The 17648-nt window shown below is 37.8% G+C and overlaps 1 protein-coding gene across 1 annotated transcript in view; it reads right to left on the reverse strand.

The window, feature by feature from the left end:
• Window positions 1-17648, reverse strand: part of FRRS1 (ferric chelate reductase 1) — a 46289-nt gene continuing 28641 nt past the window's right edge. Inside the window, exons 8-16 of the mRNA XM_055340590.1 lie at window positions 17011-17158; window positions 9845-9958; window positions 7949-8061; window positions 5760-5846; window positions 3281-3378; window positions 2978-3036; window positions 2163-2306; window positions 943-1004; window positions 1-861 (exon numbers count right to left, since the gene is read on the reverse strand). Of these exons, the coding sequence (XP_055196565.1) occupies window positions 769-861; window positions 943-1004; window positions 2163-2306; window positions 2978-3036; window positions 3281-3378; window positions 5760-5846; window positions 7949-8061; window positions 9845-9958; window positions 17011-17158 (918 nt within the window). The 3' untranslated portion in view covers window positions 1-768. The remainder of the gene's footprint in view (window positions 862-942; window positions 1005-2162; window positions 2307-2977; window positions 3037-3280; window positions 3379-5759; window positions 5847-7948; window positions 8062-9844; window positions 9959-17010; window positions 17159-17648) is intronic.

The following is a 17648-nucleotide window of genomic DNA, read 5'->3' on the forward strand; positions in this document are numbered from 1 at the left end:
ATATATTCGCAAGAGTAAATTTTATTACTTTCGAAATGCAAGGCTACAATCTCCAAAAGCAAGGATTTAAATCTTAGAGTCAAAACAATTAACATATAAAATGTCATTTCAGCCCTGTCACTGAATATATAAACACAGTGTTAAGCAGAAGATGCACACTTGCATTTCATGAGTAAGAAAGAAATGATAATATTCATAATACATTTCAATGTTAATACAATGGAGTAAGTCCCACTTCCACCTTTACCAGAGAGGTAACAAGACATAAAAAATTAAAAAAAAAAAAGTCCCAAAAACTGAACTGAAAAACATAGTTTCTCAAAAAGTCCTAAAAGAGACCATTCAGGTAAACCAGCATAAATGGTTTCTTTAAAACAGCACCTTTATAGTCTAAAATATATTTGATACATTAATACAATCTCCATTTCATCCAAATGACATCATTTCTGTCTTTCCAAATCATTCTTTTCTCAAATGTTAGCATTCTATATATCTCATCATAGAAAATATTTGAGAGTCATTTCTCTTGTACAGCATTTCCTGGTAACACTCAGAATCACACATGAAGTCTTGACATCCTTTCTATAGTCCATAGGACCCTGCTGAACGTTGATCTCTAAGACCACACCTCAGAATTCCTCTACAGATAAGACCTGGTCTTCCAATTCAGAATTCATGAATATGCTCCAGGCAGTCAGTATAGGCTTCAAGTATCTTTGGCTTAATGATAATTATCATGTGGTCTGCAAAGCCAAGGTCTTTGCTTGCTCAGAGCTGGTTGATTGCAGATAAGAATATGATGAGAAAAGTCACATTCCCGCAGATATAAACTGCAAACACCACCTTTTTAAAAGCATGACCCTGGAAGGAAAATTGAGATGTGAAAGAAAGAAACTACTATCATTGAAGTTTATGTCACTAAATAAGAAAAGGAGGACTTACTTCTGCTTCAGCTACAGTGAATGACTGAAGGATCTGAATTCTAGCATCATCCAATATTTCAACTGTCAAGAACAACAACATACGTTTATAAGGCCCACGAATATGCCAGTGAACTAACTCTCAAAAAAAAAAAAAAAAGCCCTGATGTGTAGCCTTTGTTCATCTCCAGCTGTATATTCTCTTACAAGCTACCAAATGTTGCAAACTTCCTAAACACATAAGGCTCTCACAAACTGGGACAAGCTGGCTATAGATTTAAAATTTGTCAAGGGACTAAAAATATGCCTCTTCTCCTGGTCAATAAACACCACTAGAAAGTTTGGGTAAAATAAGTTCTTCCTATCTAGCTTGCCTAGTTAGCTAGCTATGTATTATGTAGATAGCAACCTAAGTGTGAGTACACAGTAAGAAGTTCATCAAATTGGCAAAATCTGTCTGCAGTTTTGCCCTGTGTTGACTTTGGGCATCTCTTCTTCCTCCACTTCTGGGTTCTCTCGGTTCCATGCATTCAGGTTTCTCAGTGTGTACTGGTTCGAAGTCAGACCAGCATGCAAAATATAAAGTATTTATTAAAAAAAGACTTATTGGACACCTGGGTGGCTCAGCAGTTGGGTGCCTGCCTTCGGCTCAAGTCATGATCCCAGGATCTGGGATCGAGTCCTGCATCAGACTCCCTGCGAGGAGCCTACTTCTCCCTCTGCCTAGGTCTCTGCCTCTCTCTCTCAGTCTGCGTCTCTCATGAATAAATAAATAAATCTTAAAAAAAATGACTTCTTCCCTAAAACCTAAAATAGTCCCTTTTTTTAATTCACAAATTCTAATACTAATGAGTATAAAAAACAGGGGCAAAATATTTCCATTAATGCTAACACTAACCAATCATCACAGACATTTTTACTGAGCTACCAGGTAAGAGTCAACCACCAGGGGCAGCCCGGGTGGCTCAGAGGTTTAGTGCCACCTTCAGCCCAAGGTGTGACCCTGGGGAACTGGGATGGAGTCCCACATTGGGCTCCCTGCATGGAGCCTGCTTCTCCCTCTGCCTGTGTCTTTGCCTCTGTGTGAGTGTGTGTTTCTCATGAATAAATAAATAAAATCTTAAAAAAGAAAAAAAGAGTCAACTATCAGTTTGTAGAAACTAATTACATTCCTGGGGTTTGTATATCTGTGCCCATACTCCAAAAGTGATTCTACGTAACATGGCTTTTTGAGTAGGTTACCTTTTCGAGAAAGTCGGTAAGCATGTATTTCCAGAATAATCTCTGTCCCAACATGCCAGGCTACAAATCCAATCATTACATAGGTTTTCCATGGGCCAGGAAGATCCAGTCCTGGTAAATCCATTCCCAGGAACATTGCTGCCACTACATTTATAAGAAAAATATATATTTAAATGTAGTCACCCCCAAGGGAGGTAATTATGTATGTACATGTGTGTGTATTATATCAAATAAAACATAGTAAAAGAGTTTATGAGATGAATTAGATTAATATTTAAGACTAAATAGTTAACTTAGTCTTTTTTTAATTATAAGACTAGAAACAGTAAATGGAAATTATAATTATGATCTATTAATTGTTTAATAAGAGACATTCAAAATATATTGATAACCATACTTGACTTTTGAAAATCACTTTTCCTTGAAGATACCATCCCCATGGAAATGACTTGCAGACACTGGGCTGGGATGCTCCCAGCCCATCTCACCCCAACTCACAAATGACCCTCAACTTGAGCATTTGGCCATTAGCACAGCTTATTCAGTTGGCAAAGGCAAATGCTAAAAAAAAAAAAGGAGTCTTAGAAGGAAAGTTTTAAAGCCATTTCAAAAATCTTAGACTTCAAACTGAAATAATGACTTAAATAATCACCTCTAGAAATTACTTTCTGGATCTCAATGTTTAAGGCTGATCTCTCCTCAACAACCAATTACTCCGATTACTAATACATCTAAAAATCATTTAAGCCAAATTACCACCTGCAATATAAACAACCAGCAATTATATATGAATAAGTGGCATCACAATTACTTACCTGCTATTATTCTAGCAGCTGTGCCCATACTCCAATGAGTCCAGTTAAAAATGTGCCTCCTACCAAATGAAGAACCAGTCAAAAGTGATAGAACTACAATTAATTCCCAAGAGGATAAAAAGCGTGCAATTTCCCTTATTGCCTAGGAATTAGATATCTGAAATACATTTTAAAACCCTTTAAAGTAAATATAATTTACCACTGAATTTTATAAGATACAAAGTGTTTTCACTTAGAAAGGAATTAGTTTGCCAAATAATGATATTCACATTAAGACCACTTATATATAAAAGCTGTAAGTACCTTGGGTCATGTAAAGGTGGCCTGAAGGCTGCCAAAAGAGGCTGAAGAACTGCTAAAATCATCACTATACAACCAAGGTATGGGTGATAACCTGCATACTGAACAAAGATACATCATTTTAATGGCCTCAATCTCACCCACCAATTTAAATCCTCAAATTAAAAATAATACACACAGATGATGTATTCTTTGTGTTTTTCTGTGGCTTTAAACATTTACTAATAACAATAGGCCCCATTCACTGATCACCCTCTGTATACCAGATACATACTCTAGATACAGTATTACTAATGCTGTCTATAATGCTTGACAGGTAACAATATCCCACTTTTAAAACAGAGAACTGAGGCTTAGAGATATCAAGTAGTGTATCCAGTGCCACACACAGTGTGTAAATGATTGTGGTGAAATTCATACAGAGTGCTGCCTCTCCCCCATCAGGATGTTACATGATCACCAACACCAGTACAGCCCACCTAGGGCTCGTTAGTATCCTCATGTCAAGAGCAATCACCCTAATGTACAGTAATTTTGTTTAGACCTCTGTGTTTCCTTGAGCTGAAGGTTCTATGTAATTCCTTGTAACTCAAATGCTTAACAGAGCCTTAGTCACTCACTAAATGTTGATTAAATGAATAACCCATACAGCCATTCGTTAAAATCTTATCTCCTCTGTTCAGAATGGAGGTCAAACCTGAGATAAAAAACATCAACAAGGTATCTCAACACTTTTAGCTCCACTCCTCTCTTAGAGATGCTGCATGACTACTCAAAACAGCAGATAGTTGGGTTAGGCCACTTAGCACAATTATTCCACTTAAAAACTTAAGAAAGGGACTAAGGAGATGTTCTAACCCTTGACATGCTTAGATGGAGGACTATTTCAGTCTGTTGTCACTGACTGTCATGCTTCGTTAGGCTCTAAAATCTGTGATCTAGAACAAGGGTATAGTGGTTTCTAAGACATGATAGGAAGCTTTGGTAAAGAGGAACAATAATCTGACAAAAGAATATTACAAAAACACTTTCGAGCCATGGACTCAGTTATACACAGATAAATTATAAGCAGGACCATGGAGAGGGAAAGTGCTTCTATCTCAAAAAACCACAATAACAACAGCAATGAAATTCTTATATGTGCTTAGAATGCACAGGAAACTAGCCTAAGTGCTTTCAGCTAATTAACTCTCAAGTCACAGAGAGCCTATGATGTAGCTACTATACTCTCCCCTTTATACAATCCTATTCATAAACTGCAAAGACTGCAAACTACAAAGCTTACAAAACAAGCATTACCCTTAGGGCACCTGGGTGGCTCAGTAGGTTGACCATCTGCCATTGGCTCAGGTCACGATCCTGGGGTCCCTGGATTGAGCCCTGAGTCCTACACTGGGCTCCCCACTCAATGAGTGGGGAGTCTGCTTCTGCCCCTGCCCCTGTTCACACTGTCTCTATCTCTCTCTCTCAAATAAATATATAAAATCTTTATTTTTTTTTAAGATTTTATTTATTTATTCATGAGAAACACACACACACACACAGAGGCAAAGACACAGGCAGAGGGAGAAGCAGGCTCCATGCAGGGAGCCTTATGCAGGACTCGATCCTAGGACTCCAGGATCACGCCCTGGACCAAAGGTAGGTGCTAAACCACTGAGCCACCCAGAGATCCCCTAAATAAAAGCTTTAAAAAAAGAAATTACCCTTGTCCCAAATATCTGCATAAAATATAGTTCTGATGGATAGTTCCTATCAGAAAATCTTCATCAAAAAAAAAAAAAGAAAATCTTCATTTGCTTTATTTAAAAAAAAAAAGGTTAACCAATCTAGACACTACCTAAGCAGGCAAGAGGTTTCCTGGTGACTCAAGATTCATCAATCTTGCCTTTATATCAACAGCCTGAACTGAAATAATAAATTTTGATATCAAATTCTGACTGGCTATAAAATTGGAAAAATGCCATGGAAGCACAGGCTCTGACCCTAGATACATTATTCTCAGTAAGTCTTATTCATTCATTCAACATTTACTGAGGACCTACTATGTACCAGAATCTGCTCTGGGTGCTTAAGATACACCAGTAAACATAACAGCAAATATCTTCACTCTGACGTTAGCTTAGAGGCAATTGTAATATTAGTCAGAGAAAATCACTTACAGTGTTCACGTTCCTTAGACATCACACTTTGAATTTTCACCACCCCATAGTGAGAAAACTCACCCAAGCTATGTGGAGTATCCATAACATTTAATGCAGCCTAAAAATATATTTCATTACCAAGTAATCTGCAATCACATCCTCGCTCTACCTCTGGCCCCCCAGCCATATGGAATAGTTGCCAGATGATTAAAAAAGGGAAGAAAGAGAGACACATGCAGAAATATCTTTTAACCTCTTCTCATTTGAGAAGGAAACAGCAATTTCCTCTGACATCAAAATCAATTTATATAAAAACATTCTGTTTAAGAGATACTTACCGAACTCCAGCCTCCTCTGTAAATAAAAGGCAGAACAAAAGCAATGCAGGTGAGGGCAGTTGTAGTGAGCATAAGCATCCGATGCACCTGTGAGGGTGAAATGACATGGTGAAAAGACAGTTAACCAGGTAAGAGAAAGGAGTTGGTGAGACTGTGGCGAGAAGATCCTGGGGTGGGATTCACTGGAGGCACACATTTGATGGGCATCTAATCACCATCTGCGGTGAGTTAAAAAAAAAAAAAAAACTTAATAAATGATTGAACTTTAATTATTTTTTTAAAGATTTTATTTACTTATTCATGAGAGATACAGAGAAAGACAAAGGCAGAGACACAGGCAGAGGGAGAAGCAGGCTCCTTGCAGGGAGCCTGATGTGGGACTCGATGTGAGACTCGATCCCAGGACTCCAGGATCACGCCCTGGGCCCAAGGCAGACGCTAAACCACTGAGCCACCCAGAAATCCCAATGATTGAACTTTAAAGAAAACTCTAAGTTGCCATCCCCATCATTCAAAAGCATTTGCCAAGACTTCACCTGCACAGAGCAGCAGGTATGGCTATTTCACACACAGAGCACACCTACCTGCCAAAAGTCTTTCATTTCCTTCCTTTATGATGTTCCACGACCAAGCACAGTGCTGTACCAGATACAATGAGACAGCAAGGAAACAGAAAATACTGTTTCCTGAGGAGCTTAGGATACAAGTGAGTAGATGAGAGAAACATAAGAAATGTCAACTCATTGTCTAAATCATGAGAGTGGAATGGCACTGTGATTTGGCTATGCCAGGATAAAAAGTACAAAGAAAAACTATCTCAGGGAAGGAGGACATATAATCATTCTATATATTACACTACATATAGCAACATCAGAGTTTTAAAGGCGGTAGAGAATTTGGGGCGCCTCGGTGGTGCAGTCGGTTAAGCATCTGCCTTCAGCTCATGGTCCTGGAATCCAGCCCTGCATCAGGCTGGGCTCCCTGCTCAGCAAGGAGCCTGCTTCTCCCTCTCCCTCTCCCTCTCCCTCTCCCTCTCCCTCTCCCTCTCCCTCTCCCTCTGCCAGCTGCTCTGCCTGCTTGGACTCTCTCTCTCTCTCTCTCTGTCAAATAATTAATAAATAAATATTTAATAAAGAAAGAAATGCAATAGAGAATTTGAATTGGTAAAATGTAGATGCAAAGAATTTTCCAATTGGGAATATCCACACAAGCAGATGAGAGAGAGACAGAGACAGAGAACAAGAGAAAGAAAAAGTGAGACAAGAGAAAAAGAGAGAAACCAAAGGCAAAGACAGAGATGAGCAAGGCACATAGCAGTAGTGAGAACAAATAAAATACATTGACCCTGCAAGAGCCGATATTGAAAACCAGGTCAGATAAAGTAAGTCTTAAAGGCTACAAATTTATATAAAGTCTCAAGAATACCCTTATAAAGTTAAAAGTGTTTCAATAAACGGTATTTTTTCAAAAGCAGACATGTACATTCTATTTCAACACATACTCATTGGTCTTCCACTATATGTGCAACTGTCTACACCCCATGACATGTAAAAGACAAGGTTTGTTTTGCTTTGTTTTGAGGGGTGCTTATTGACTCCTATCAAGAGACTGTCTCCTCATCCCATGCAAAGGGACAGCATGAAAAGAAACACTTCTAGCTCCTCTTCCCACCCACAGAGGAGATAGATGATCGTGATCAGTGACCCAGAGACAGTCCAACATTCATTGGCATCAACCAGAGGACAGACCCTTGTTTGGAAATGCATGCATTAACCCTCATTATTTCTTTCTTCTGCTCTCCATCCTCCTTGACCTATCTGCACTCAGTGAGTGCAGTGAATGAATCCTCTTCCAGGCTCTACCCTCAGCCAGTGGACATGTAAGTCAGGATCTTTTGGGTCCCAAAGTCTATGTTACAAAGGGGTGCACATGGCTCTGAGACATTCTCCAATCCAGCCTGAGCCTCATAAAGCTGTCTCTATTTTGACCACCATCAAGTATCCTATGTCTCTTCTCAAACAGTTAGGAAACCAAAGGGCAAAATGAAGAAATTATAAGGATTCCACAACTACAACTATAACCACCAAAAAAAAAAAAAAAAGAAGGAAAAGAAAGCCACATATTACCTGTTTTCATCTTGCAGCATTCAAATAATATGGAAGTTGCATTAAACTTTTTCTACCACCTACCTGAAACCAAGCTGCTTGACCAAGGAAGGCCTTTGACCAAACAGATTTGAAGAACCGAGCAACGAGCACACCTATGCTCACGGTAGTCATCCAGGCCACAAACATTAAGGCACCTGCAGGTGAGAAAATAGAATGACTGACATCACAAACCAAGCTGTTTCGTATATGGCCAAGCCAAATACTCAGAACATAGAAAACAAATAATGAAATACACTGAATGCATGTAAGCATAACCTAAAAGCACCCCATATACCATAGCTTATACCCACCACCAGTACTACTTCTAAAAGTTAACACTTCTGTCCCTCCTATCATGTGCCAGGCGCTGTCTCCAAGTGCTTGACATGTATTACTCTAATTGGTCTTTATGACAATCCCATTCAGTAGTTACAATTATTTTTCTAGTTTTGCGTGATGGAGAAACTATGGAAGAGAGAAGTTAAATAACTTGCCTATATTTACAAAGTTGGGTTTCAAACCCAGTCTGGCTTCAGCAATGGTGCTCTTAACCATGACACTAATACAGCCCTTCTGCAGTTATGTGAGCATCTTTTCTCTTCCCATTCCAAAAACAATAAAAACAAATAGGCACATTTACATGCGAAATCCAATTACTGTCATGCTGGAGCTACTAGTAGAAGCAAATTACCAATAATAAAGTGATTTTCAAGCTTAACTATGATGACATTTATTGAAACACTACTGGAAGGAATAACTCTAGAGAATATAAAGGAAATATACCAAGTAAGGAAAGATCTCCCCCATACTAGTATACACTGCGCTATTCCCCTACTTTTATTTTTTTAAAAGATTTTATTTATTTATTCATGAGAGACACACAGAGAGAGAAAGACAGAGACACAGGCAGAGGGAGAAGCAGGCTCCATGCAGGGAGCCCGATGCAGGACTCAACCCCTGGGACTCTAGGACCATGCCCTGGGCCAAAGGCAGGTGCTAAACTGCTGAGCCACCCAGGGATCCATATTCTCCTACTTTTAAATCCCATCTTTTCAACAATAAACTGGGCTACTTTTCAAATGGAATCAACTTTCATCTGTAGAACCAGAGCATGTTAGAGCCTTGTTTTTAGGCTATGGCTCAATGTGGTTAATTTCATCATTTTAATCATTTAATCATTTCATGATTTAACGTCATCATATATTTAGCACTCAGTAATTTGTATACCCTCAAATACTTATATCCATTCTTCAATGAAACTCTATCTTTGAAACCAAACTACCGTTAAACAATCAAAATCACAAAGCACTCTTCTATTACAAGCTTTTATTTTAATAAATGTCCTAATTAAGATCTCACAAAAATTAAATTGATTAAATCTGGGTTAATCACCTCTGGCTATAGTTAGAAATAACTGGGGCACTCTTTAAAAAAATAATTTTAAAAAAATAGGGCAGCCCCAGTGGCGCAGTGGTTTAGTGCCACCTGCAGCCGGGGGTATGATCCTGGAGACCGGGGATCGAGTCCCACATCGGGCTCCCTGCAGGGGGCCTGCTTCTCCCTCTGCCTGTGTCTCTGTCTCTCTCTCTCCCTCTCTCTCTCTCTCTCTCTCTCGCTCTGTGTCTCTCATGAATAAATAAAAAATGAAATCTTTTAAAAAATAAAATAAATAAAAACTACAGATGCCTTAAAAACTCCATTAGTGATTTTAATGTATAGCCAGGGTTAAAACCACTGAATTATCCCTACTTTCCATCTTTAACACAAACTACCAAACATTAAGATAGATACTGCTACCTGCAAATGTTAATATTTAAACATAGAAGATTTATGAACATTTGCTAAATTATGCCCACCACCATTCCTAACCCAACCAGCACTGAGTCATCAGGTAAATTTATTCCACAAAGTAATAATGAGATTACACATGTAACTTACCATGAGTCTTCAGAAGGAATAAAGAACGGGATCCTCCCACGTTCTTTGGATAGCCTGTCACATTATGTTTTTCATATGTAATCAAAGGTTGCCGCAAATGCTTATAAATTCTACCTGAAATTTTAAAAAATGAAAATGAAGAATTACTTCCTCAATAATTTTTAAGGTAATAAAAAATAAATATCAGAGATATCATTCATATGCAAAAGCCACATAAATGTATATTCAAGTATAAACAGTCTTCTTGAAAAAAGTTAAAGAAATAATTTAGCCAAAAAAAAAAAGAAAGAAAGAAATAATTTAGCCAATCAAGAGATGAATCAAAATGAGGACAAAGAATGGACAAGTTACAGTGAAAGAGCTGAAGTATACAAGAGACCAAACACTCAAGTCAAACTGATCACTGATAATATCAAAAATCACTGAAAATGTCAAATATAATTCTTCAAAGATACTACATACTTTTAAAAATCTGGAATCCTATTGTACCTGGACAAAATGGGTGGGTAGAAAACAACAAAAACATTTTGATGCTACATTATTTGGCATATGGTCAATTTGGACTGGCTTTGACTAACAAATCAAAATCCCAAGTAACAGTGACATAAACAAATTGAGGATGTGTTATTATTTATTATCAATAGATTAAGTCTGTGAATGTGTAGAATTATTTTAGTACGTGAGTATGTATGCGTGGTTGTACATTCTGGGAATCTATCCTACAGAAACACTCCCCTTTTAACCAAAGATAAATGCACAAAAATATCTACAAAAAGTTGTGGACTTTTTATGCTGGACGAAAAAAAAAATATATATATATATAGTAAGCAAGCTAAATGTCCATCATTAGGAGAAAAAAATCATGGAACACACATTATTTTTAGAATACAACACAAGTGTCAAGAAGAATAAAAAGAATTAAGAAATTTGACATAACAGATATAAAGGAATCTTTACTCCAATGAAATAAGTACTACACCACAGACTACATCTCAATAATTTCCAAAAAAGAAATACATACAGGATACAGATAATGGTTACATTATCTATCCAAAATGCAACAAAACTAAAAATTAACAATAAAAAAACCAGGAAAAAATGATCCACCTAGATATTTATAAAACTACTCTTCTAAACATTCCTGATGTTAAATACGGAATCAAAATTTAAATTGAAAAAAAAATTTAAATTGCAAGTCTCAGGGATCCCTGGGTGGCTCAGTGGGTTGGTGCCTGCCTTCGGCCCAGGGTGTAATCCTGGAGTCCCAGGATTGAGTCCCACATCAGGCTTCCTGCATGGAGCCTGCTTCTCCCTCTGCCTGTGTCTCTGCCTCTATCTGTGTCTCTCATGAATAAATAAATAAAATCTAAAATAAATAAATAAAAATAAATTATAAGTCTTCTTTAAAATGAGTAACAATGAAGACACTTCATATCAAAACACGTGATGCAATCAAGGTGCTATTCAAAAGAAGTTTTTATCATTTAAAAAGCATTTCCTTTAAAAAAAAGTATTGAAGTAATCATTTAATTCAAAAGGTATTTACAACAACAAAATATAACCTAGGAAGTCAGAGAGGAAGATTGATAAAAATAAAGGTGGATTTGGGGCAGCTCTAGTGGCTTGGTGGTTTAGCGCCACCTTCAGCCCAGGGCATGATCCTGGAGACCAGGGATCAGGTCCCATGTCGGGCTCCCTGCATGGAGCCTGCTTCTCCCTCTGCCTGTGTCTCTGCCTCTCTGTCTCTCTGTGTCTGTCATGAATAAATAAAATCTTTAAAAAAATTTTTAAAAATAAAGGTGGATTTACAAACTAGTAAGTCAAAAAATCAAGGCTATTATATAAAAGACCAATGAAATCAACTAAGTTTTTGGCAAGTCAGACCACAAGATAAAAAGAAAGAATACAAAGAGTATTAGATGAATTTTTTTTTTTTTTAATGATACTCACAGAGAGAGGGAGAGGCAGAGTCACAGGCAGAGGGAGAAGCAGGCTCCATGCACGGGGAGCCCGATGTGGGATTCGATCCCGGGTCTCCAGGATCGCGCCCTGGGCCAAAGGCAGGCGCCAAACCGCTGCGCCACCCAGGGATCCCCACAAAGAGTATTAGAAACAAAAAAGGGTGACACAGTTGCTGATATAGAAGATACTGTTTAAAATTTTATGAAAATGCTACATACAATTTTAAGGAAGCCAATAACTTTCCTGATGGAGGAACAGAAAACTAGCTGAGGGCAAAGCATGAGCCTGAGGTAGCACACGGACAAGTCCTTGAAACAGGCAAAGGGACCTTCCTCTACAGACTCAATTGCCTCAATGTTAATACTTTGCTAAGAGCAAAAGGCAATCTTAGCCTGACGCCCAGGATCCTGTAAGTCTACTTAAACATGTAAAGATTCCTTTAGAAATGTCCTCTAACTCTAAACCCCCAAGATACATGTTGGCAATCATCCCCCAAGAACATGGCCCACCAGTATACATCTGAAGGGTCTCATGACTCAGGTTTTATTAGACAGTAATAAGTGACCTTTTCCTAACAATAGCTAGCCCCCTCAAGAGCCTGGATACCTTGCTTCCAAAATTCCTTAGAGAGTACACTATCCTCAACCCCCTGCCCCCCAACTCCCAGATATAATCAGCCACCCCTCACAGGCCTGGGGCAGCAGCTCTTTCTGCCCACCAGTCGTGTCCCCATGTTTTAATTAAAACCACCATTTTACACCATTTTAAAGATGTTTCAAGAATTCTTTCTTGCTCGTGGACTCCTGACCTCACCCCACCAAACCTCACCTATATCCCAAAACTTCATCATTTCCTATACACCAACAAACTTAGAAAATGTAAGAAAAATAATCCCATTCACAAGAGTTTGTATTAGAAATCTACAAAATATATAGAAACAAAGTAACAAAAAATATATGAACCTATATGAAGACATGAAGAAAACCACCAGATTTTAACCAGCTTAATATCCAACATATTCCTGGATAAAAAGACTCACTATTGCAAAGATGTCAATTATTCCTCAAATTAATCTAACATTTAATTACAATTCCAATCACAGCTCCAGTAGGATTTTTAATGGAATCTGACAGTCATTTCTAAAGTTTGTCTGGAAGAACAGATACACAACTAAGAGGCAAGAATTTCTAAAAAAGGAAACCAAGAGGGGAATCATGCTCTATCAAAATTCATAATTTATTATAAAGCTACAGTAATTCAACTGGTACAGTACTAGATTAATGAAAGAATAAACTAGAAATAGTTTGATTTGCTGATAGATGTTTGGTATACAATAATGAGGCTTTTAAAGCAGCAGAGATAAAATGAACTATTCAAAAAATGGTGTTAGAACAACTGTTATTTTAGAAATACTATTATATCATGACTTGTTTATAACAGAGAAGATCAGAGCGAAAGCAGCAAACAAGAAAAGTTCTATGTAATAGATACCTAGAGAAGAGAGTCAAGAAGAAAGAGACAGTAAGATCAGAAATTATACTGAATTAGCAGAGTGGTGGTGACAAAAACCAGACCACATTCCCAATGCCTGAGAGGTAAATTGGAAGAAAGTGTTTTTAAATTCTGATTCACTGCAGACCCATGAGCTAAGCAAGAACTTAACCTTCATTAAAGCAGAAGTCCATTATAATTTTGGAATTTCTTTGTATGGCTCCATTATAATCCTGGATTTCTGCTCCAAGGCAGGTTGAGTTCATGTTTGGTACAAGGCTCTACAGTATTACATGACGTGTATTATGCCTAAATTGTTAAAATAACCAGTCGTGATAAACAGGGTTTCCAATTCATTAATTATTTAAATTGGTAGATTTCCTAATTGTGAATTACTTATTCACTCAAGTGAGTTCTATCATTTCACATGACTGCTTATCTCATGATAGGACAATGCCAGCATTCTGGGGGAAAAACAGCATTAGAAAAAGGTTTTAGGGATCCCTGGGTTGCGCAGCGGTTTGGCGCCTGCCTTTGGCGCAGGGCGCGATCCTGGAGGCCCGGATCGAATCCCACATGGGGCTCCCGGTGCATGGAGCCTGCTTCTCCCTCTGCCTGTGTCTCTGCCTCTCTCTCTCTCTCTCTCTGTGACTATCATAAATAAATAAAAATTAAAAAAAAAAAGAAAAAGGTTTTAAATGGATTTTACTGAAATTGGGTACATTTTACATTTTTTATATAGGTTATAGAGATTTTATGATTGCTTTGAAAAATAGTTCCAACCTCACAAAGTTTCACTGCTTTTAAGCGGAGTGCAATTTATAAATGGTCCACATACATATAACTAGATAACAGAAGATACAATGATTTATGTGGCAATTGTACTTTGTTCCCCAATACAAGGGTACTGGAAAGTTTATTCCCTGAAGCAGTAATGTCTAGGTTTGGGTGGTTTCTTTTTTTTTTTTTTTTTTTAGGTTTTGTTTTGCTTTTCTGCTTCACACTCCATCAGTTAAAAAAAAAAAAGAGTCTGTGCTCCAGATATATGTATAATTTAGTTAACGAACATATTAATATACCATTGTTTTAATGCATTATGACCACTGTAAAATATATTAAAGTAGAAAAATTTTGAGATGAGATCAAATAAATCTAAATAGAAGGTTCTAGTGTTATTAGACTCTCTTATAATGTATACACCTTATTTGGGAGAACCTTGTCCAAGAGTAGCAAGTTATTAAACCACAGTATACAAAACAATCACCTGGATGCTTGTTAAAAATGCAGATTCCAAGCATCAATGAGAGATTCAGTGGGTCTAAGATGGAGTTCAGGAATCTACATTTTTAGTAGTCACTCCAAGTGGATCTGAAGTAGGTTGTTTGAGGCCACACCTTGAGAAACACCACAAAACACAAGATGGAGATTCTTTCCACCATACCATCAGCATGGCAACACCAGCAGGAGAAGGAGATACAGCAATGCTCTACTCTGCACCTACATTATCCATGAACTAGATTTTTCTGGGGGAATATTGGAACTATCACTTAAAATATTGTTTCTATCAGAAAATACATTCCATTTTCTACAGTGCTGACCCAAGAAGAAATATTGGCATTGTCATACACCCGCCACACAGACACACAACTTATTATATAATAGAATTTATCCACTTAAATGAAATTGCTTTTCTTTTAAAGTATAAATTTTTTAAGTATCAAGTTTTTTTAAGATTTTGTTCACTTATACAAGAGAGAGAAAGAGCATGAGCAGGGAGGAGGGGCAGAAGGAGAGGGAGAAACAGACAGCCACTGAGCAGGGAGCCCAACGTAGGGCTCGATCTCAAGGCCCTGAGATCATGAACTGAGCTGAAGGCAGACGCTTAACCAACTGAGCCACCCAGGCGCCCCTAAATATCAAATTTCTTAAAGTATAAATGCAGACTGTTAAATCCCCTAGCAATTTAAGACATCCATTTGCATCAATAATCATGTATGGAGCACCTGTACCGGCACCAAAGGAAAGTTTGGTATGATGGAAAGGGCACGGCTTCTGTAAGTGGAACAGCCTGGGGTTTAATTTCTGACTCTGCTACTAGTTTGATTTGGAACAAGTTATTTAGCCTTTCTAAGTTCCAGTTTCCTTCTCTTAAATAGGCAATATAATGTTTATTTAAAAAGCCTCTGTGAAAAATGAGATATATGTAATGCACAGTAAGAGAGAGCTACAATAACAACAAACACAATGACCTATACTTGAGTGGCATCCATTTAAAAACACAAATATTTGACCCTTTTTCTCATTAAAAATTCAGTTCCTACATTTTCCATATTAACTACTTCGGTTCTGAAGTCAAAGAGTTTGGGTTCAAATTCCAGCTCTACCACTGACTTATCTGGGCAAATTACATAACGTAAACCTCAGTTTCCTCTCAGATGAAACAGGGATAGTAAGAGTATATATCTAAAATAATTTTTATGAAGATAAAAATGAATGATATAACTATAGTGCTTAGCCAGTGACTGGCACTCATTAAGCCCAGAGTAGTTTTTCTTCATTATTATCACATAACCAAGAAATGATTTTTAGGCTATATTTGCTATTGCTGGTGCAAACAAGAATGCATGCTTTGACTAAGATAGCTACACATATCATCTACAACTAAATCTACAAATATTCCCAAATTTTCTCATAACACTGAGTAGATACTTTATCCTGCTTCAAAACCATCGTCTTCCTTTTACCTATAATATAAAATCTAAATCACACAACAGAATATGCAAAATCTTTTCACAGTTTTACCTGCACATTTCTACTCTTCCTCTTCCTTTACCTCACCCCCTAACCTTCATTCCATATGCCCAGCTTCTCACCATTTTCAAAGGACGCTATATTCTCAAAGTTTGGGGGTGGTATTATCTCCCAAGAGAAGAGTCACTAAATAATACTTTGGCATTTCCTGTAGTTCTTCAAAATATCGTCAGCCAAGACCTTAAACAAAATCTTATAATCCTTATTAATATATGTGTTGCAGTTCCCACCAGGACAGCCTTCTTAAGGATAAATTAAATATTCAATCTCAAAAAACTACTGTAGGCTGCACCTGGCATCAGATTCACTTAGAGAGATGTGGGACAGCAGACACAGCAAACCTGCAGAACATTTAGAGGCATTTTCCTTCAATGGGAGATCCTGTAGCTCCTTATTCAGCTGTCCAGGAGCTACTCTCTCTACACTTCCTCCACCTCCCTGGACAAAGCTCAATGTCAAGGAGATGAGATTCACAGTGGACAGGTTATTCTGCAAAGGCCAATATCTCTTGCAACAGCCCTATAGTCACTGCTATAGGATCCCTGCCAGAGATCTGCAAATGTCACAACACTTAGAGAAGCCCAAAGATATGGCTCCTTACTTGGTATTTATAGTTCTTCCTGGTACAAGTGCAGTTTGCCAGCCAGAAGGCATTTTTATCATAAGCATGTCACCTTATAACACAGTTGACACTACTTTTATCTAGTTCCCCGGGAAACAAAATGAGAAGGTCAACCAAAGTCAAATTGTCAGGCAAAAATGGAAAAGGGTTTTGATAACTCTTTATTCACAAGTGTGTGTCTTTAAAAATGAGCAATTATAGTAGTCTCTCCTGGAAAGGTGGAAAAGGGAAGAAGAGAGAAGAAAAACTTTGAAAAGATAGTTTTCATCAATATACGTACCATTGTCAGCTGCACCATCTGCTAGAAATATGTAGTAGCTTGTGTTTAGATCAAATCTATTTTTAACCCCAGGAAGGGTAATGTTTCTTCTGAAAGAACACTGTATAACACCATCCGCCAGCCTCCAAGCCATATCCTCAAGAGCACCCTACAAACATACACAATGGGTCTTCTTAGCACTTTCCACAGATTTGCTAAAAATAAAATGTGACCAAAATCCTGACCTGCTCGATTTCCTTTCCCTAAGATCTTTTGTGCATGTTTTGTCTGCTGTATCATTGTTTTTCCACTTCCTCTCTGAAGACTATAAGAAATATTTTCTCCTAGTTTATTTGTCTTTATCCCACTTGGCAAAAATACTATTTTTACTGTGAGTCAGAACCCCACAAATCCTCTACCCAAGTTAGAAACTTTGTCAACTGTACTAACCCCAACTGGCCACTAACACACAATCAAAAACACTGAAGAAACAATTAGGAAGTAATACCCTAGTGACCAAAAGGCAACATGCAACAAGGGAGAAGTTCCAAGCCCATGGGAAAGCTCTGCAGAGGACATAAAGTCATTAGGTGATGGCTACTGCTCTGTCAGAGCTCACCTGCTTGTCAACTGCCATATGAAAAAAATATACTTCTCTA

Source organism: Nyctereutes procyonoides, unplaced genomic scaffold (genome assembly GCF_905146905.1).
Source record: "Nyctereutes procyonoides isolate TBG_1078 unplaced genomic scaffold, NYPRO_anot_genome, whole genome shotgun sequence".
Taxonomy (NCBI): domain Eukaryota; kingdom Metazoa; phylum Chordata; class Mammalia; order Carnivora; family Canidae; genus Nyctereutes; species Nyctereutes procyonoides.